At 38.5% G+C, this 23,103-nt stretch overlaps 1 protein-coding gene across 11 annotated transcripts in view; it reads right to left on the minus strand.

Annotated features, from left to right (window-relative positions):
* Positions 1-20,307, minus strand: part of LOC119788251 (nuclear factor 1 X-type-like) — a 128,681-nt gene extending 108,374 nt beyond the window's left edge. For 9 of the 11 annotated variants that reach the window (XM_038292473.1, XM_038292468.1, XM_038292474.1 and 6 more), the window contains exons 1-2: positions 14,903-14,923; positions 9,602-9,682 (exon numbers count right to left, since the gene is read on the minus strand). In XM_038292473.1, coding sequence (XP_038148401.1) covers positions 9,602-9,682; positions 14,903-14,908 — 87 coding nt within the window. In that variant the 5' untranslated portion in view covers positions 14,909-14,923. Of the gene's footprint in view, positions 1-4,835; positions 5,004-9,601; positions 9,683-14,902; positions 14,924-19,700 lie in introns of those variants that run through there. The other 2 variants (XM_038292463.1, XM_038292465.1) reach the window with 2 other exon arrangements.
* Positions 20,308-23,103: the final 2,796 nt, after the last annotated feature.

The following is a 23,103-nucleotide window of genomic DNA, read 5'->3' on the forward strand; positions in this document are numbered from 1 at the left end:
TGCTCAATACATTTTTCTCATGTTACAAATAAAATATGAAATCTGTGTTTGAACAGACAGAATTCAAATATTGGAGCCAAGCTTTGTAAAGAATGTAGAGTCAATTCATGACTCCCAAATCAAGTTGATTAATTTTTTTCCTTTTTTTGCGCTCAAAATGATTTGAGTCAGTGTTCAGCTAATATTGACATGTGTGCTTCCCACATCCTCGTGCTCCTCTCCACCGTCGATGCCTACAAGCTCTCACTGTTGGCCAAAATGGTATAAGGTGGACCTGCTCCGCCTCCGGCAGAAAGGATGAATAAGTAAAAAGAACACCATGTACCCCCAGGTTCTGTCCACCACCCACCAGCTGCCTGTAGGCCTGCAGTCAACAGACCAGTTCATCCCAGCCTACTGTCCACTTTGCATTAAAGGTTATTCTCCTGCCTGTGTTGTGCGTATTAACTTGGAGTTAAAGGTGCTTGTGTGTACCTGTGAGTCCTTTGTGTGTTTGTGCAAAGTGATGCTGGTGCAGGCCGGTATGTTACTAGATCGTGCATGCCCACCTCGGCTTACACCAGCACCGATGCTGTCACATCCATTCTCAGTGAAACCAGAACTGTGGGCTGATGCAAAAAAAAGGGTTGGGAATACAAAACACATAAATAGCTGTGAACAGCTATGTGATGGACTGCAGGCCTGGAAAGAGCTTACACTAAAATGTCAACACAAATTTCCCCCCAAAAAACAATAGAATTACCACAAAATTAAATCTAGTAGCCAGACTTTTTCCTTTTTTTTTTCTTAACAAAATCATTCCAACTCATTTCAGACGTAGTTTACAGCCTACAAAACGGCATATGATCAGTTTTCTATATAATATCAATCAATTTTGATCAAGATATAACCTAACCTGAAACAAAATCAATGCACATACCTCTTGTGAATCTATGTTTTTCACTCCCCCCCCCCCCCCCCCTCCATTTCTACATGTTTTTATAAAATCCCACTTTCGTATGTTTTTACTCAAACTTTGTGAATATTTGACCTGTATGTATGAATGTTGAACCTATTTCAGGAAGGATTCTGCAACAAGGATCAGCTTAAATCATCTACATACAGTCATAATGGCCAAAATACAGACCAAACAGAATTACAAGGGGTAATGTATTTGTTTTGCATTAAATGTCCTTTGATAATAAAGCAATGTGAGGGATGGATTTACAGGACAGAATATTACAAAATACAACAATATTAAAACAGCATTAAAGAAAAATAACTGAGTACAAAAAAAAAAAAATAAAAAATGGGGACGCTCAAAAGCAATATGTTGTCTAAAGTCCTTATATGATGTCACCAGTGACCTGCAGCTAAAACATGATTGAGATTGTCCATTTTATATTTGCCAAATATTGACTTATAGTAAAATAGCAAGAGAGCAAATGAAAACTGATTATCATACGGTGTTCTAAAGGTAAAAAAGTATAAACATTATGTTTGATCAAGTTTCAGAAAATGTAGCTGTGGCTTTAATAAATTGTCCTATTAGTAAAATCCTGCAGTGGTCATCAGTGTGAAATATTACAGAGTAATATTTGTATTGTCATCAAACATTAATATAATATATGCAGAAAACAACATCATTGATTTGGGGGGAAATGTAAAAAAGATCATTTAATTTAACCTGCATAGTATCTGAGATCCTAACAGATTAATTTTTTTTAATCTTCCTGTTAAAATGAAGGTGCTTTTTACCTCCTGATATACTCACAGCAAAACTTCCACGGTTTTCTGTTGCTCTGGCTACAGTATAAGCTAGATTTCACCCTCATTCTTTTGCCAAACAGAAAGAATTTCAAGCACTCGCTTGATCTCCAAATTTGCAACACTTAGAGAGAGGAATATAATCGGACACGAAACGTTTACAGAGAGAATCCTGCGAGCAAATAAGAACCTTTGCGTGCAAACTGCAGTCTATTGCACATTGTTAAACATCAGCGAGTTTGCGGAAGACCTTCAGAAGTTGGCGACGCTCGCCAAGAAGCGGCGCAGTCCGCATTAAGGGCTCATCTCAACAGGATGAAAGGGGGATTTAACCGGAGTCTGGAATAATTGATTTCAAAACGCAGCACATAAAAGTTTTAATTAACGCATTAAAACTTCATGCAAGTGCACTTCCGTCGCACGGACATGAAACAGCGCCATAACCAGCCTCCTGGTGATGTTTGGCTGGAGCGCTTTTTGGCTGCTCGGGGTCCGTCAATCCTGCGTGGCCATTCCAACAAAGCTTTTTGCCCGCATTAATAATACACGTGTGATTGTTTGAGTCAGATTTGAATGTTTTTCTTTTGATTTGTAAATTATTTAGACAACTGCGAGCTCCACTGAATTCACTTGGTGCCGTTGCGCACCAGTCTATCCATCAACCTTGTGACGCAGGAAGCTGACAGCCATCTCAGCAAACTACAGGTTCGGGCTTATTTGAAATGAGCATCCCTGAAGCTCACACTCTGCATGATGTTATCCTAAGATCATAAAAATGTTAAAATTTATAAATCAGATATGATTGATGTCCATAAATCGATGTGCGCGTCTGTGCGCTCCTCAGAGGTTCTGTTGCCAGTTCATTTTAATTAATGGAAAGAGAAAGAAAGGGGAAACTCGATGCGGACTTCTGCCTCATACCAGTGGGTTCGGAAAATTATCTGCACTGAATATGCAGTGGAGCCGCTGGAGTTGTTTTACGGATCTCATCTGAAAATCTGTTTTTGACAAGCACGGAGAGGACAAGGGAAGCCAAGAAACGAGAGAAAAATCCAACCTGATGATGGCATCAGAGTTTGTTCTGGAAAGATGATCAGTATGGATAATAATATGTGAAAAATCCCATGTTTCTGTGTATCTGTGCAGCTCAGAGGGCCCTGAAACAACACACACGGAGACGCACGGAGAAAGGAATCCGCGTGGTTTTTATTGGCTACTCTGAGGAAAAGGAATCACCGTGAAGGTCAAACACTAACATATCGTACATGTGCTCCTAAAGAAATCCCCCATATAAATTCGAAAAAAAACTTTTAGCAGGATCAATGCAAGAAGGCGCACCTCGGCAAGAAACAGAAGCGCTGTGGGCCGTGACCTGCTGGGGTCACAGGAAAAAAGCATCTCTCCAAGATGATCAGCTGGGATTTCACAAACCAAAAACAAGTAAAAGGAATTCTATATTTTTAAACAAAGTAAATATCCCTCATTATGTTACATAAAAAGTACAAATATATATATTTTTTATGTAAGCCCCTTATAATGAGTGATACCACCAATTACATATAAAAATTTATTAAAAAAAGAAAATCCAAAGAGTTACAGATGAATTAGATTTGAGCATTTTGGCACACAGGAGCGGCAGCCATCGCCTGTCTGAGGAGACGCGCAGTGAAGGGCGGCCTGAAGCTGCAGGCTCTCCCGCTCCTCCATTTCTCATCCGTTAACTCTGCAGTGACTGCGCGATATAAAATAAGCAAATGTGCATTTAAGGAACATATATTTAAGAATATATTTAGCCCTATGTCCGGTTCAACCCCCAAAGCAATGAGAGGAAAACATAAAAGGTCATCTGCAGCTTGACCTTTCAATTTGGGGCTATGAGACAGAAAACAGTCCTTCTTGTTTTTTGGGGGTTGATATATGAAAATGGGCTAATAATAACAAAAAAAAAAATCGTTATTAATGAAAAAAAGAAAGAAATCATGTCAAGAAGTGTGTGAAACTATTAGGGCTGTAGAGCCTTAAACCCTTTTCTACTGTTTGGAATGAACAGTTTGAGTGAAAACTCATAAATGGAAAGCAAATTACAGGGTTTTTCAGGTCATAAAAATTATAATTGCAGACCTATCACTTCTGTCTACTGAGTACCTACAGAAAATAAGGGCAAGGTAAAAAAAATAAAATAAAATATATCCAAGCCAGTAACGTTTTATATATCATTTTATAATTACAATATTATGTTTTTTCTTACTTAATCATCTTATGCAAATTAATATGTTGACTGATTACACTAATGTTGCAATTTAAGAAGGAAAAATAAACCACTTTAACCTTTTTTATGCTACCTCTCCCCTTGAAATCCATGTGTCTGATCACATATTAGATAATTAGATATTGCAGACATAATGTTGCTTCTTTAAATAATAACCACGCAGCGTGGAGTCGCAACGCGCACGTGCCAGAGTTTATGCGTGAAAAGTTGCCTCTTTTTCTTTTTTTTTAAGCAGAAATAAGGGGCCCGGATGAAAGCGGGTCTAGTGACCCGAAAGGCCCCATACGGCCGATCCCAAAAAGTCTGGAAGTCAAAAAAAAAAAAAAAAAAAACATATTGAAAAAATATATTAATTAAAACAGAACTCAAAGTTTATTATTAGTTTGAGTTATCATAAAGTCGCTTTAACCCGAGAGGAGTTTGTAGGACAGCACCCCCTGCTTCCCCCTTTCCTCCAACCTCTAGTTTAATATAAAATAGATTTGGGAGAAGCGCCATTTTCTCTCCAAACCATGCGCAATGAGACGCGCAACTATAAGCCCGCTGGAGGAATGCCAGGAGAGAGAACCGACGCACAGACGGAGAGGAAAGTTAGACTCTGTCCGCTGAAAGAGAGCCGAGTTGGGAAGGAAAGAGGGGATAAAAGGTTCCTTAATACGCATCAAATGACAGGCAGCAGCAGCAGCACAACACTGTAACCGCACAGAATACAGTAGGAACAAGCCAGAGAGAGAGAGAGAGAGAGAGAGAGAGAGAGAGAGGACACCGGAAAACAGCAGCGCAACAAACGGACCGTTTCTTCCCGTTTTCTCTCTCATACCTGTGTCAAGCAGTAAGGGGAGTACATGGTGGAGCCTAGAGATGAAAACTGGAGAGGTTGATCACAAAGTTGGATGGAGGTTCGCTGCGGTGCCGCATTGCAAAGCCGCTGTGGCTCAGTCCAGGCTGTATAACCCCGCCTCGCTCTCAGTGAAAGCTCCGCACCAACTTTAGAGGAAAGTTTTTCTTTTTTTTCTCTCCCTCTCTCTGCTCCCTCCCTCCCTTGCTCTTTCGCTCTGACTCTCCCCCTCTCTGTCCCTTATACCCGCCGCTCCAACAGCCTCACACAATTTCACTTTTAATATGAAGTTTGTTCCTCTTTAGAGAGAAGCTGTCCAGGGCCGATCCAAAGTTGAATAAGGCCCAGGGAGATCTAAAGTTTCTGAGGGGGCTCTTCCTAAGAGCAAAGTTCAAAACCAGACTATGAACATTTAAGGAAACCTAACGGTTTACAGCTGATTGACTGATCTTTGTTTTTTATTGTTGGTTCACACTGTCCCCTCTATAAAAAAAACACAGCCAGATCGTATCTTTAAAGTAACTTTTTTTTTGTTTTCTGTAAAATCAATTATTCCAGATTCAACTTCTCATCTATAAAATTTATCTTATTTGTTAATATATTTATTTTTCTGAAAACAAACTCTGATCAAGATAAAAATCCACCCGCATAAAATTAGGAATCTGAATATATGCACCTGGTGACATCACATAAGGCAGAGGGATACAGATCAGAGAATATGTATTTCTGTTGGGCTTTGTTTCTAGAATTGAATAAAATTCAACTTTATTCTCATTACACTCTCACACATACAAAGCTATGAAATTCACTCTCTGCATTTAACGCATCTCCTTTCTTTGCTCAGGGACCCAGAGTAGCAGTCAGTGGGAGTTGGGCTTGAAATCAGAACTTTAAGTGCAATTACGGCTAAGCCACCACTCCCCCTTATGTATATTGATAGCAATCTTTCAGGGCTTTCACTTCTGTTTATTAATATTATAACCTCAGCTACATTATATTGTTTTGCCAGTCTTGTTAATGACCCTAATACACACTGATTTCTTTTTTTTTTTTTTTTACCAAACTATGTTGTTAAAAAAAAAAGTGTAGTTTGCTTTTTAAAGAAAATTACTTCATCAAAGTTGTTTCCTTGTATTTTTTCTATAAATGCAATCTGATTAGCTTAATTATTGCACCTGTTATGATGCTTTGAACCCAAATACTGCACAAAGCAAATTATCCTTTTTTTTCTTCTTCTTTTATAAAAGTGTCTTTTAAAACCCTGCCAAGGATGCACCTATGTTTTTATTAATGGTGTATACTTGTTAGTGAAGAAATACTCCACTTTTCTTTGATGCAAAATGACAGAAAATGAGCATAATACTAATAAAATATCATTAACCCGAGTCTGTCTGCATATTTAACTTCTTTTTTTTCAAGCTTTTGCTTTCCCTGATATTAAAACTTTAAATCTTTAAACCTGAGCAGTATTTCTGGTCTGTCTTGCTAACAATGTCCTTAAAATTGCTTTCCTTTTCATAGTTCTCTCTTTTTTTTTTTTCGCTTTAGTATCCTTTGCTGTTGCAAAGAATGCAGAAGCAAACCCAGCAATGACCAAAATAGGCACCAAAAAAATGTTTTAAATTTACAGCTCAGATTCTGTGGTCTTTTGTCAGCCCATAATCTGCTGGAAGGGGCCCCTGAGCTCTGTGTCCTAAACGTGAAGGTTCACTATACACTGAAGGCAGTGTGTGCAGTGTAGGGCGCTTCTGTACGAGGCATCATCTTAAATGAGGCGGTTTTAATTGTTTGCGCTTTACGAGGTGTTGAAACCTGAAGCCCTTTTCTTTTTTTTTTTGGAAGAGGATTCTCTTAACCTCTATTTTTGAAAGTGAGGAGCTCTTCTTCTGGAAAATAAATGCTGTGTGAAATATTTTAATATGGGAGTTGGGATTATGTCTAAGTGCCAATATGAGAAGAACTAAACAAATCTAGATTTGGTGGATCTTTTTTCTCTGTTTATTTATTTTACTTCAGAAATTTCTGAAAAAATACAATTTTTGAGGGTTGCCACCTAATGGTGAGTTTTTCCTGTTTTTATAAAATATTTTTTATTTGAAGACTGTTAATTAATAATGAAGGTAAATGTCTACCATCCCAAAAACATATTTCATTCAGAGATGCCTCTAGTGACATAGCATAAAGACAAACACAATAAACCAGAGATCCTCCGAAGATATCTACTCTTCTCAGTTCAGTAATTGGATCCAACTTTCATAGCAGCAGTAGTATGTTGGGGCTATATTGGAAAATACGACTGATTTTGCGTATTGTGATGTAATCGACCCAAATAAACACAAATCATAAGTAGCAGCTTCTTTGTTCAATAAGCTTTTGGAAAAACCTTGCCCTTTCTCAGAGAATAAGAACCTTCTTGGTGATTTTAACTTGACATTAGCGAATAAAAACATTTACCATCTTTTACTAACTCTACAATATTTTCCAGGTTTCATTGTATAAATAAAGAGATATAGTACCCTGAACTCCGGCAACCTAACCTCATATTGTGTGTCCTATTGTATGGAAGCAAATGCACTCTGTTTCTAATCAGGCTTGGCTCTATCCTCGCCCGCTCCCTGCTACTCAGTCTAATCAAACTCATATATGCAGGCAAACTGCCTGCAATTATACATAAGCCCCTGCTCCATATGTGTGTGCGTGAAAGAGTGCGTGTGAAAGAGTGTGTGTATGCCTAAGTTGGAATACATTTTCTCCATGCAAATACGTCCGTGAGTGTGTTTAAGTTGTGTAAAAGGGTGCGGTTTTAGGGGCTGAAGTCACCCCGCTGCTCTAATGCCAAGATTTTGGGGGTGGGGTGTGGGGAGGAGGGATACGAAGCAGTGCAGCTTTACGAGACCTCAGCCTATGTACGATACTTAAGAGACACCACAAAAAAAGTAAAAAAAACAAAACAAAAAAAAGAAAAACAGGCGTATCAAGTACAGAACACAAGGTATGCGTACACCCGCGCCTAGAGTTCTTACATGGGCACAAACGTCTGCTGGTCAAAGACGCGTTGGCACAAACAACCAGGGAAGGGAGAAGATTGAGGAGAAAAAAGAGGAGTAAAATGCAAAATAAATGTGAAAGAAAGTAAAGCATTTGGAGGTGCAGTGTTCCCTTGCCAGAGTCTCTCCTCTTTCCAAACCACACCCCACCACGGCACAGGCCCAAACCCAAAGTCTTTGTGTGCTCTCCTTCGTTTTCCCTCCTCTTTTCGCTCACCGTCTACCCCTTTCTCCCTTTTCTCAGTGCTTCTCTTTTGCAAGGTTTTTCTCCCTTTTTTGTTTTCTAATCTTTTGCATCTTTCTTTAGTTGGCTTCTCCATCGAACAAACCGCCCCTTTCAGCTGTCCAACTTCGCCGGCTGCCTGTGTTGCCATCTTGAGTCGGCCATTAAGTGTCCATCCCAATAACAAGACTACTATTGCAACCACTGGCGCAGCAGAAACCCAGCGCCCGCTGTTTGTTTTCCAAGCAGTCCCCATCAGCCTGTGATCAAACAGGGAGTCTGAACATCACCTATGAAAGCCTCTCGCATGCGCACAGATCTAGTGGTTTTCGAGCTGTTAAAGAGCACATGAGAAAACCATATGGTCCTGTCTAAAGTTAGCATGTTATGGTTTCCCGTTGACACGCGGCGCTGCCCATATACTTGCTATTTCCCATCGCCTGTGGCTAGGCCATTAAATATTGAAAGTGATGTAGCATACTGATGCAGCCATTAGCATGCTAAATGTGTGAGACAGGTGGTTGAGGTCGCCTTTTCTTAAAAGGCAGGAAATATGTGAGTGGAAAATGTGTGTAACTGTGCCCATTTACTTTGCAGTACAGTGTAAATATTGTTTGAATAAGCTGTTTATATATATGCTTTGGGAAGGGGAGCACACAAAGTCAAATTTATACAGACATGCATGTGCAGTTTTAAGAGAAATGGCTTACAGGCCAGTGTGACTTAAAGAAGCGTATGATATCCAGCATGGATCCCACTGACTGCACGGATCTGTTTCCAATCTGAGCGTGTGCGCGAAGCAATGTGTCACGCCTGCTGCTTTTCATGTGTTTACTGTGTTTAATAGCCGCTTGAACGTTATTCTCGGTGTGGTTTGGATTACTGTGTTTGCATTCGGCTGGGAGAAAGAGTGGGAGAAAAAATGTATAGATTTATTTTCCTAGTCTGATGTCATCACATCTTAATTTCAGCTTAAAAAAAACAAACTAACTAGGAACATGTCAGATTGGAGCACGCAGGCCGAAGGAGCAGGTTTCCAGCTGTCGCACGTTAACCTGAAAAGCAGAGTTTTTACAGACATGTAAAAAGAGGACTACATGTGGTGTGTGCCACACGGAGCGTGTCCGGCAGAAATAAAAAAATTATGTTAAATCTGGCTTCAAACAGAGATTTTTTTCCCTTCTTTTTTTTGTCTTTAACTAAGGATTTTCAGCTTCTTCTGCGGAGTTGAATTTTAGCACAATTTAAGTGGAATGTGTTGGGGGATTTAATAAGAAGACAAAAAAGATATGAAGAAGATAAAACAATGGAAGTAAAATGTGAATTTAATCCGGGAAGATGCTAAGAAGGATGCTTTGATGTGTTGATGAAGTGGAAATCTTATCCACTTCCCAGACACTTAATCTCTGTTATCATCTGGTTGGTTTGAAAATAAAAAGATAAATGAAATTAGTTTTTTTAAATGTGTGTGTTTATACCCTGTATGTGTCCGACACAAGGAAACATTCAGGCATCCCTGGGCCTCTTGGATCGTCGTTCACCAGGTAAGTGTCAGTAGCCTGAAAAACAATGACACACATAGTAGCAAATTAGAGAGAGATGTTCTTATTACACATTAATTCTTTTACATACATGGTTCTTCTTCTTATAATTGATAATATATATAATATATATTTGTTCATTTAAAAAAATAGTGTTTGTTTTTTTATTTCTTTCCCAATTGGCACTGAGCCTTAAGCAATTATCAGTTTTAAACAGTTGCTTTCTGATTTTATGGACACTCTAAGGAAGATATGTACAAAGGAAAATTGAAACTTCAACCTTTAATTTAACGGTTGTTTATATAGCTGTTTTTTTTATTTATTGATACTACTTTTTACCAACAACAATTTCCATAATAGTGCCATATTTTACGCTTTACTAACTATTCATTCTGTCTGATCAGAGTGTTGAGTAGATTAATGTTCTCTGAGTTTATAATGGTGCTACAAATGTAAACCGGAGGCTAATTTCTCATAGAAACTCTGAAAATAGGAAAGAAAACAGAAAATGCCATTCAATTTAGGTAGACACTAAACTGGCAAAACAAAACCACATAATCAAAACACATCTGTATTTGCAATTAAACCCCTGGTAACACATTTCCTGACAGGTTAAATGAAAAAAAAAATACTGAGAAACATTTTTAGTCGACCAGAGTGTTGGAGATGCTTTTTCAAAGACATCATAGCACAAAGGGACTGTTCAAAGTGGTTAATACAATATAACCTTTGGGTTGGACAGAGTAACTGTTTAGCACATTAATTGAAAGCAATCACAACGAGAAGCTATGTTGATTTTTCCACCATGCAGGTAAAAGGAAGTCAATTTAAAGGAATGTATCACATTTCTAAGGTGAAAGATTATGCTGTGAAAAAAAGGATGTTTGTTTTAGGGGTTATACACACAAATGTAAACCACCTAATAACAAATTGCACGTAATTAAGGAATATGATTTTATACTGAAAGAAAACAGTGTGATCAAACATTTGATGTCGTTTTTCTTTCTCACAAATATGTTTTTCTCATTATAATAATAATGAAGATATAATAGTTATCCTCTCTCTAGAGAGGCTCTACAATCCACAGTCCAAATACAAATGTGTATGCATGCATATGTGTGTAGGTGTGCATTTAGGGAGCTTCATTTGTATTCTAAGACAAGCAGGCAGGCGGACAGGCAGGGTTCTGGCAGGGCCCGGAGCTGTGAAATAGGCTCTCCTTGCATTTCTGCCGTTGATTGGATCAAGCTATCCCCACTCTACTTAGCCAAAGGGAGCACAAATCCCACAGCCGCTCCGGCGTTCTGTGAAATCCTATTTCATTTCACAACTTTAACGGATAAAAAAGTGTGCACACCCGCTTGTGCCAGCCCAAGACCCCATGCAGCATTCATTTAGCGAAAAAGAGCAGGGAGGAGACGTCTAATGTGCCTGTGTTGAGATGCACACATACATATACCCCCCCCTTTCCCTGGAAATATAATCTCCCATATATGTTTTTTTTTTAAACATGTGCTACTTGCCTTGAACACAAACACACGGCAATGCTTGCAAGCTACCACCAGTGCACACGTGCATGCCACTTACGCAGACACACAGACACAAACCCCATAATAAGAGCCAGACGTTGGCAGACCACACAGCCCTGAGTTGTGGTGAAAACAAAGGCTATTCATATCCTTCGCAATGAGAGGTCTGTACAGCTCACTCTCCATCTCCCCCTCTACCCCGGCCCTCCCCTCGGCTTTTTATTACAGATAATCTGCACTCGCAAACCTCCCATTTTTCTGCAATTGTGCGATTTCTAATCATCTTTATTAGTCCATAAACATGATTCTTTTCTTTTTTTTTGTTTTCGTCCAGCTTTTATTGAGGAGGCCCTGGGCTCCTTGAGGGGACAACACAGCGCCTATTGTTGAGTTTCACGATGTTGATGGAGCTAGGAACAGCGTGAGAGCGAGAGGCCTGCTGATAAGGCAGCAAAGCATTATGGGAATGAGGTAGTGGAGTTCTTCTTATGTACTTTTACGTGCTAATATACAACACTGAATACAAGCATGAAAGGCAAACACCCTGTCTGCCAGGAAACACATGTGTGTTAATGAAACGAGGTATCTGATTGGCTGGCAGCCCCATTAATGGCCTGGATCCACGGCACCTGCACAGGGGTCCACACCAGCCTGAGCCTTCTGATAACCGGCAATGCATCAGGTGTGCTGGAGCCCCTGTGATTGGCTGCGGCCAGCCAGAAACAGAGTCAGGTGCTGAAGCAGGCCTCCCCTCATTGGTTTGGCCATGTCCAAATGAGCTGAGTGGGAAAGAGCTGTTTTCACTGGCGTAGAACTGCCTCATTCTGCTAGTGAAAGGGAGTCTGGCCTGATGGCATCACGACAACAGCGAGTGTGCAAGGAAACATAATGAAGTATCGGAGCAAATAATTGCAGTGATGCAGACTTAATTTCTACCAGTTTTAAATTCACAGTTCAGGATTTTTGAAGTAAGGTTGTCAAATAGTGATAAACAGCTAATATCATGCTGCAGATGACGATATCTTTATTTATTAAATACACTTAAGACACTGAAGTTAACAGGTAATTTGTGATGGACTGAGAAAAAATGGACTTCTGCAGTTTTAAAACGACAGAAATCTAAAAACCATTTTAAAGAATTATGGAAAAACTATCATGATCGATTAAACCGTTGGGACATTTTCACTGGGTCATCTTATTTATCTTGTTATCAGAAACAAAAAAAGGGGAAGACACTGTGAAACCAATGATATTGTGCGAAACAGATCAAGAAAAAAGGAAAATGAATAAAAAAGTAAGTTGTAATATAGGTTGTTGCTCTGACTGTAAATACTTTACATACCCCATTCTCAATATGCAGGAAGATCATTTATGGCTCCCTGTCTCAGATTAACACCTTCGTTGTAAATACACTAAAATAAAAATGGTAAAATATGGTTGCATGAATTAGCTTTTGTAATAACTATTAAGTTTTTGAGACTAGAGTCTTTTAAAGATGTTTGCAGCTGCTTTAGCTTTTAGTCCCTCTCTGACTAGATGCTAGAGCTAGCATCTGGTTCCAGCAAATCTAGATTTATATTCAGTTTGGAAGTCAGGAGAATTATCTCTTGCAGGTAGCTTTGCCTTTTACCTCCATGTTTTATTGAAAATAATCCTTGTATTAACGGCACAATGCAAGTACCTCGACCATTTGTAAGGTTTGTACCGTAAAACTAATTTCTAGAATAGAATTCAACTTTATTGTTATTACATAATCACAAGTACAGAGCAACGAAATTCCCTCTCTGCATTTAACCCATCCCCTTGGGGAGCAGTGGGATGCCTTTGTGCGGTGCCTGGGGAGCAGTGTGGGGTTAAAGGTCTAGCTCAGGGACCCAGAGTGGCAGTCTGTGGGAGTGGGGCTAGAACTCAGAACCTCTGGGATCCAGGCGCAATGCCCTAACCACTGGGCCGCCACTCTATCACAAACTGCTCTGCGGATTTTTAAGTAGGATCATTTTAGGACATACCCTTATCTAGGAAGCCATTAGCTACAATTGTAATTTTTTTTTATAGTGTTTTACAATAAATGATGGGGTCTTGTCTGCAGCCTCCATTAATATTGACAAAAAATCTCTAGCATTGCTATACATCTGTTTGCTATTCATCTGGACCCGTATCCTTTAGGAGAAGAAAATACAGATATTTTAAATGGGTCATCTCTTGTTTAACAAAACAAAGACAGAATCATCCAAACCTGAAAACCTGACAGCCTATAGTTTATAGACTGTTAAAATATATGTTTATTTGAATATAAGCATCTGACCATGATATTATTATATTATTACTATGATATTTTTAAATTAGTAAAGTTTTAGGTTGATATTCCTCTTTAGTCCTGATATTGTTTGAACAAGATTCAGGCTGAATGAATGAAAAAGGAAAACAACTAGATAGTTATCTACTGCAGCTAAGATATTAACTTCTAATAACCTGATAACAGAATGTTTATTCAAAAATCCTCTGTATGTAGAGCTTAAGAGCAGAAAGACAAAATAAAATAACCCCCCAAAAAATCATCTCATTGTGAATAACAGATCATTTGCTCTCATTCCATATTAACCAACTGACAAAGAGCAGTTTACATGCCCTCTTTATGTTGTCAGCCAAAGAAACAGGTGCTGATGAACCTCAATCCCATTGTGCAACAGTGAATGACACGGAGCTAATGAATAGACTAAGCTCTGTACCTGCCACTGGGGAGGCCAGAACATACTGACGTTCCTTTGTAGTAAACCCTTCAAGAAAACAACAACAAAAAAAACAACAACAAAAAAACAACAAAAACTCTGGGGCCCCAAGCAGACTCTCTCTCCTGCAGCAGTGTATGAATTATATATTGTACTGTATATATAGAGCATATGCCCAGCCCATATGGCCAGCCCAGAGCGAAAAAATCTCAAAGCCCTCCTTAATTAACATTTTAGAGGGAAGATTCGGAGGCGGGAGATTGAGTCAGTGACCTATTTGGAGTCCATCATCGCCCAATGCAAATGTGCTAATTGAGACAGATTTTCCGACTTAGCAAATATGTTGAGTAGAGAGAAGATACTTTGGAGGATTTCATCTTTTTTTTTTTCTTTGCTGTTGTTTTTCCTTGCAAGCCATCTGATCTAAGGTAGGGGTACATAAGATGTGTTTTTAGCTGCTTCCTTCCGACAAAAGAAGACACCTCTCTTTCACTTTCTCCCCCTTTATTTCACTAAGTCCTTCTTGGCCCGTTCCTCTATCCGTCTTTTCGTCTCTCTCTCTCGATGGATGTGTTGACGACCATATGGCCAAATTCTTTGGAGGTGAGATCTCCGAAACCTGCTCAGACTCTCACATTTACTCACATGCACACACGCTCCACACAGTTTTGTGTAGGAAGCCTCTCATGGTGGAATTTGTTCTCACATGGCTCCATTTTAAAGCAAGAGAATGGCAGCACATCAATGATTCTGCAGCTCAGAAAGCGCAGCATTAACACACCTCAGACTGGACCGTACTTCGGCGATTATCATTTGCGTCTTCGGTCGGGGATCTTTTTAAAATCTAATTTTTCTATAAGTGAATGTTTTTAATGTCAAGATTTGGTCATTGACAATACCAGTGCCAAGTTTAGACGCCGGATGAAAATTGGGGGTGATGAGGGGGGGAGAAAGAGAGAGGGAGAGACGGTCCAGCCAACCTGCATGAGATGGCAGCCACTTCAAAGACTCCAGGCCGCACCGGCGATCTGTTCCACAGTGTCTGAGGACTGTATGAAAGGCAGAAATGGCCGCCGTGTGAGTCCTTGCCAAAGCTACCTCAGGGAGAAATGTTGGAAAAATACATTTTTTTTACACAACTATACTCTGGGGATGGTGAGGGTTTGACAAAATGGGAAAACAATAGTAGACATAAGAGGTAAGAATAGATTGATGGCTGAGGAGAGTGGGGGCTAATTATTTCACTCCGCTTCTTGGTCCTGAAGGTTTAGCAGGACCAAAAGTGGAGCCAAGACGAAGTAATGATGATCGTGACGCCAAACTCCGCTGTTGTTTTCATAAAAAGCAAGTGAAATAAATACTGCAAGGCTTTGGGTGGGGGGTTCCTACATGAATTTCACCCTTAGTAGTCTCCTTCTCTTGACCAGTTGGTATAAATGTATTTACAGCAATAAAGCAAACAAACTACATTTAACCCATGGTGTAAAAGTCTGAATTCATTTATTTTGGTAAATCGAATTCATTAACTCTGAGTTCAGTTTAACTATAGAAACTATTTCTAACAACTGTCATCTTTAGGCACTTCACAAATCAGATCCAAAAGAGATACATATTCACATCATATAAATAGCTTAAATTTTTTTTTTTTAATATTTGAATTATCTAAGGGAGTACATCTGGTCACCATCATACAGGACTATCTGCCAAGGCTTTGAGAAAAGAAAGAAGGCACAAAAAAGGTTCCTTACCTGCTAATAAACAGCTAAAACAGGCTTCCTTAAATAATCATTTTTTAAAAATCTAAATAACCACTGATATGATTCTTCTGATTATATGGCAATAAAGTCTTCAAATCACTACCAAAAGGAGCTGCAATGTCATTTTTACTGTTTTAGAGTTAATTTGGCTTCATCTGATTACTAGCAAGTTTGCCTTAGCATTAGCACTATTGTAGACATTTTAAAACCGGAACCCTTTATATAAAGAGTAAAATCATGGACACCTATTCTACCAGTTAGCAATGACTGGCTCAGTACAGTAGCTAGTAGATGCTTTGATTTTAGCTAAATCTGTTGCTGACTAAAGTGCAATCCAAACTCTAAAAACCTATGTAAACAGTGCAGCATGTAAACCTTTTTCTTGACAACCACAGTTACGATGTGTCAGAGTTTCAAAGCTTTGCTTTTTAGCAAGTGTTTTAGTCAAATCCTGTTCAAAGGGTGTTTTTTTAACTTAAAACATTAGTTAATGTTGTTGGAATTAAGCCATGCATAAACATTAAATTCAAAATAAATGGTGATTTTGAATTTAAAAGTTAAGTGGCAAGTACTTAACACTGTCCGGTATTATTATTATTATATTTTGTATATTCTTTTCTCAGTTTAAGGTTGTTCTGATTAAAAACAAGCCTTGAAAATGCTCTTCTTGGGTTTTCACAAAGAACTTAAACTGTTTCTTAAACCAAACAAGACCACATCGACTTATCAAGTTCAGGTTTGGTTAGTTAAAATATTTTGATTTTGAACTAGATAACACAGTCCAGTTTTCTTAAAGGGCTGGGGAATAACCCTTTAGTGAAAATAGGAAGTAACAAATCAAATTCAAACTTCAGCAACAGTCTTGTTTTCTTCCTCCATACCATAACTATCTGATAAGGTTTGTAAGGGGTGGCTCATGCCGTCACTGTTAGATTAGCAGCTTGGCTCATGAACCTTGTAACACCACTGGTAGAAGGTCTAGGGTGAGATCCAAGAGGCCCTAACTGTGCTGGACACCAGTGCATGAAAACACGCTGGCTTAAGTCAGAAATAAGGTGAGGTGCAGTGAAGCTGTTCATGTGATAGCATGAACATTAGCAGCCCCGTCTTCATTGAAAAAGTCCACTCACCGAAACTGTTCCAAAGAAACAAGAGGAGATACTCACACTGCCACACACTCCAATACTCACTTGTCCTGGCGGCTTGCCTGCCAACTACTGATCTCACTCGACAGGATAGGCTCTGAACTGTGGCCTATTGATAATACAACACCAATTGTAACTGATCTACCAAGACAGCAACGTTTCACTGCCGTACTGCTTGCACCGTGCACCTTCTCTGTGGATCCAGTTACCAAATGCCATGGACACCGCTTTTCCTCCATGGATCCTCATTATCTTTCTTTCTTTCTCTTAATAGCCAAACCACACTCAGTATGCATCGCCTTAGTGCTTTTAACAGCGAGGTTTTGGTTAGTACAATCATTCCTTTGTGTCCCAAAGCATCTGATCCCTGGAGGGATTTTATTGTGGTTATGGTTCGAATATAGTAGAGTTCACCACAATCAGACAGCAAATAATCATAATATATCACAATTCAAACACCCTAAATATAGCAGTGGATTGAAGTTATTTCAGACTTTTCACTCTTCACCTACTTATATCTCCAATAATGCTTTGGCAATCTTAACACAGAAAGATTCACACCTGTCTTCCCGCTTGGCACAATTTAGTTTCTTTGCTTTTTCTTGACTGACAAGTTGTGCTGTTGGCAGGTTTGCTCTAAAACAACCACAATGCAAATGACTGGGAAATCTTTGGCCAGCAAAGAAAACAAAAACAGGTTCTTCATAAGCGTCAGTGCCAGTTATAAACTATTGTCTTCCAGGTGAGCTGGAGAAAAGACTGACTAGCTGACATTAGAACTGTGTATGACACTTGACATTTAGAGGCTCTGTCTATGTTTGTACTGCAGTGACTATAGGAGCTCCAGGCGAATGGAACTGATACATTTATTATTATTTTTACCTCTGCAAAACAAAGTAAATGCTGACTTTAACAAATGAGCTATTAATGCAAACACAGTTTCTCCAAAACCCTGGCTCTGATTAACAACATTGTCAACACTGCAAAGATTTAATGATATTGATGGCATAAATTGAAAACAGATTTTTACACAATTTCCATGGTCTATAAATTTTTTTAAAATATATTTTCATATTATATTTTTTTATTACCATATGTTTTATTGTTCTATATTACTTTGATAATTTAGATTTCATTTAATCTGTAAGTGTATATTCAAACTGTTTCTTAAATATAATAATAATTATTCTTTTCATTAATGCATTATAAAACAAGAGAGCATCACATTCACATTTTTTGTAGAATGTGTAACTTCTTGCATTTTGTTTCTGCAGACAAATTTAAATACTTTCACCTGCAACTTTATTACAGAAACCTGGAACAGACACTTCAGATATTTCATAAATATGTGCAAAAAAAAAAATAACAATAATAATTTTTTTTCCATCATCATCTAACATTTTGATGCAGTAGCAAAAAAAAAAAAAAAAGGAATTAGGAATATATGTGTTTAAATACTTTATGTTTGGCATATGATAGAGGTTTAAATACGTCTAAATAAATAAATAAATTTAAATATAGATAAATAAATATGCATTTTATTATTTAGTTAAAATCCTTCCCCTCCCTGAGGGAATCTATTGATTTTTTTAGTGCAAAAGCTTTATTCTGGTTGCTGAAAAATCCAGTGGCACAATTATACAATAAAATATCAGCTTGCAGCTTACAGGAAAAACAGGGGCAGTAAAAGCAGTCTGGGATTTTAAAGCTTATACTTCATCCATTTTTAAGAAGATTTTATTGTTATCGTTATGAGATTTATCCCTTTAAATGCTGTTGGGCTTAAGGAGATAATTCACTTTTTTTTTTTAAAGATCCGATTTTCAGATCAATGTTAAAGAGACACCGCAGGTCCTGCTGTCGCGCTCCCCATCATCTGACAGTCCTATATGTGGCATCTCACCCACACACACCCCCTTTGCTCAAGAGTCTGCAGGCACGGAGTTACAGCGAGCAGGAATGAAAAGGAGGGAAAAGAGGCGCACTGAATAAACGCGCAAATGGAGATGACCTCGGCTCTTTGCGGAAAAGCAGATGATCACAGTAACGGTGTGGAGCTGATCCATTTCTGTTTTATTCTGTTTGATCAGAGAAGCTTCAGTAAATAAAAGCAGCGGGTTTTAAATTTAAATGTCACACCGTGGACTTTAGTGCAAGATCAATAAAGCGACATTTTAATACAGTTTGTCACCTATTGAAAAACATGTTACATAAAGTGTCCCTGTTTGATTTCCTATTTTATTCTAACTAATTATTTCAGATATATCCTCCTTAAACCAGGGTTCCGCAAGCCTGTGATTTTAGTGACATCAAAAGGCATAAAGGATATGATTGCATTTTTATTAAGAAGCTTAATTAAATTTATTCCCCTTTTGATTCTTTTTAATTTAAACAAACTTCCATTTTATAAGATGTTCACTTCTGTCATATTTACATTAAGCCTCTTGTAGTCTTTTTTTTTTTCATTTATCAGGTTTTAGCACGTTTTTACTGCAGGCTGGATTAGGTTAACTGTGAGTTAAGTTTAAATAGCTATAGTAAGTTTTATTGCAAAAGACAGAGTTGCATTTCTGCAAGGCTGCAAATTGCATCTGATAATTACAATATATTCTAAAACTTGATAAAAAAAATGTAAATCGATGTGAACTCTGATGATTTTGTATCTATTAGATAGTCATGAACGCAGACACACACACACACACACCCACACTGCTGCAGCTACAGTCACCTTAGCACACTGAGGATTGCTCTGATCATTCACTGTAAAGATATTCAGCGGTCTTCAATCAAACAGAATCCCGGTTTTGTTTACATTCAGCCTTCCTTACGCTATAGAGACAAACAGAAAGGAACTATTAGGTTTCCAAAGCACGTACCATTATAGCGCGGGGAGATGTGCCAACCCTCTCAATGCCCCATTTTCCTTTAAAAGTTCAGCGTCCAAAAAAAACAAAAACAAAAAAACAAACAAAGTGAGAGAGAGAGGGAGCTGAGGGAGGGCGACTTCTTCTCTGCGCTGTTGCCGGAAGCAAAACAATAAAAACAAGACCTTTAAAGAAGTCGGATTTAGGCCCAGATGAAGGAAAAAAGTGGGTCCACTCTGAAGAAGACGGGTTGGAAACAGGACAGCAGCAGCTCCGGTCCTCCCTCCGTCCTATCGCTGTTTGGTGTCAGATGCACCCATGTCCTGCAGGAGGAAGTCGGGGAGACTTGCGCGTTAAAGTCCCGATGAACTTGTCCAGATTGGAAGCCGTTTAAAAAAAAAAAAAAAAATCCCAGAAATGATCTTAATATTACGATCAAATGAATGGACAGGAGGGGTGACAAAAGTAAGTTTTTTTTTTCTCTTATGCTTTCATGAAACAGCCTTTGCAGCCAAGCAGCCTCCGCGTCCAAAACGCGTCCAAAAAGCAGCGCGCCCGATCGCTTTTACCGTCGTATATCTTTCTCTTTCGCTCTCTCTCTCTCCCTCCCTCTCTCTCTCTCGATCCACTCTCTCTCTCACACGCGCACACACACATATATAGATACACACAAACCGGGGGTGGGTGGAGGGGGGACACCCTCACCACCTCCTCCTCCTTGAGGCGCACGCAGCGCGCGTTGTGCCGGTAGCGGAATGCCGGCGGAGCTGCGGCGCGCCGCTCGGTCTGCTCCCGGGCTGCAGCGGGGATCGGTGCGGGAAGGGGAAGCGCTCCGGCTGCGATCAAACAGCACACCTCACCAGCGTGTATAATCAGAATGTGGCAGGGCTGCTTTAGATGGTTGTTTACAGTATGCCGCCTCGGAATGGGGAGTTTTTGGGTGAATTATTAATAAAGCGAGTGGTGCGCAGGCTGTCGCGGGAAGAGCGCAGCGACCAGGCGGAGCAGCTGGGGCTTTAGGAGCATTAGGAGCACCAGGGGCTAAATCACGGACTGCAGGAAGAGAAGGGGAGGGGGGGATTATTACAGGCTGCACTGGCTCCCACACATTCCCTCAACTTACTTTGCTTACCATACTTCACTGCAGAGATGAAGCAAAGGAGAGTTCAAAGTGTTGTTTTAGTTAGAACAGGGACCAGAGCACAAAAGCCCAGTTTTCTGTTTTCTGAAGGCGCAGAGTTCCTGAGGTCAAATACATTCTGATGGGATCTTAATCAGACTTTTGATTGGGCAACGCTAAGCTGGGGGTTAAGAAGTTTTAGCTCTCTGACACAGATCTTTGCAAGAAACGTCATAAAATATTACATGAGTGCAGAAATCAGCTTGGAAGATTTGATTTTTTTTTTTTTCCTCAGGGACATAAGTTCAAACATAAGCACACAGCCGGGAAAATGAGCAGGGGACGCATAATACAGTGCAATCCAACTATTAATGATTATTAAAAAAAATAGTTTCATCATTTTTTTTTTATTTATAAAATCGTTTTCACAAGAACAGGTTTTGAAATTGAAGTAGACCGAAACCGTGACCTTAAAGGGCCCCTTGCAAAGGCAAAGAGCTGCGTTGGGATCTTTTCAGTGAAAAACACATTTTAATATAAAAAAAACTACCAAAAACCTGACTGAATAGAGACAGATGATTCTAACCTAAAAAGGAATTTATTCAATATTTTTTGTGACCTTTATATTTCCGCAGATTAATTCGGAATAACTTGAATTAATGTGTGTGTGTGAGAGCGTGTATGTGTGTCGCCATCCTTTGCTCTAAACCAGACGTCTGATGACATTCCTGCAGCATGGCGTATTATCAATAATTAAGCGTTGACCTCCTCACACATTTGGCCCCATAAATTAGTCATCTGTAACTGGGCTGGATTTGTATTTCAGCTTCATTTTTTAAAATTGTCTAGATTTACATGAAATATATAAACTTCTGGGGTTTTGGACAAGAATGCCTGTTTGCTGCTAAACCTATATTTTTTAAACTTGTCCTTTAAGAAACATGTTTATGAAATAAGTTTAACTGGATTATTGTCATTTGTTCTTGGAAACCATTATCGCTAAAAAAATAATTTAAAAGTGATAGGTTAGAACCACTTTCTGTGGAATAATTACTGCCTATAGAGCAAACATTTATCAGGTTCTAAAGGTCATAACAAATAGCTTTTATGAAAAATATTTAATTAATTAAAACGATGAAATTTTTGCCAAATCAATTTATTCTTTATTTTCTATTATCGTCATATATTAATATTATTGTTGACATGTACTGTATTATCAATAACGATAAGCATAAATAATACAGAATAAGAATGATTAAATAATAATGAAATGAAGGTGCATATTGTTTCATATTGAATTTCATTTTGAACAGAATTTTACTAAATTCGTTTTTTTTTCTTTTCTTCGATTTTATTTGAAATCCATTTGCCTTCCTCTTCTTTTTTCTTTCTTCTTTCTATCTACAGATGATGCTGTTAATTAAACTCAGGGATGTCCACCTCGGCCTGTTGGTATATTGATCAGTTTACCCGAAAACCCGTAGAATTGGGCCCTGAAACCCTCCTTATAATCCCTCAATGCGTTTCCCCCCCTCACCAATAAATTAAGCGCAAATTAAAGCGCGCACTGGGAGCGCAACGAGGAGCGGCTTGACCAACTGTAGAGCCAACATTTATATAGGAGGCCCTGATTGCAAGGCTTCAGGGGTTTTGGATAATAAATAAAAGACAATAAGGTAAGTAAAGTTTTTTTTTTTATTAATCGAATAATTATTTTGTGTTTATTATTGTTTTCTTACTTTTTAAAAAAATAAAATAAAACAAAAAGAAAAAACACAACCTTATTTAGGCAAAATGTAATTCGATTTGTAAATATTTTAGAGGACATTTTTATATTTAAATACTTTTATATTTATTTATTTTATGATTTATTAAAAAGAAGTTTAAAAAAAAAAAAAACTGTGTGCTTAGAAACAGATTTTTGAACCGCTCATTTAAAAATCCTGAAAAGATGAGGCCTTCACAACCCAAATGGGTTCAGGAATCAAATGATCCTCCCTAACATCAAACATCGGCCTTTATTAACGAAATACTTTTTGTTTTTAGGTTTCTTTTTAAACGAGTGAGAAAAATATTTATCTAATGCGAATAAAAAAATAATAGCTTTTTTTCTGATTCACCCCATGTCATCTTCATGGCGTGCTGCACGGTGCAAGAAGAAGGAATGAAATGAAAAGCATGTAAACATCTGCGGTGCGGACTTTAAAATAGATGAGGAAAAAAACACAGATATAAACATGTTTTCAACTTTTCTTCATGTTATTTATACATCGGAAAAAGAAAGCGCACATAGAA

The sequence above is a fragment of the Cyprinodon tularosa genome, unplaced genomic scaffold (assembly GCF_016077235.1).
Source record: "Cyprinodon tularosa strain WSP-4 unplaced genomic scaffold, ASM1607723v1 ctg312, whole genome shotgun sequence".
NCBI lineage: Eukaryota > Metazoa > Chordata > Actinopteri > Cyprinodontiformes > Cyprinodontidae > Cyprinodon > Cyprinodon tularosa.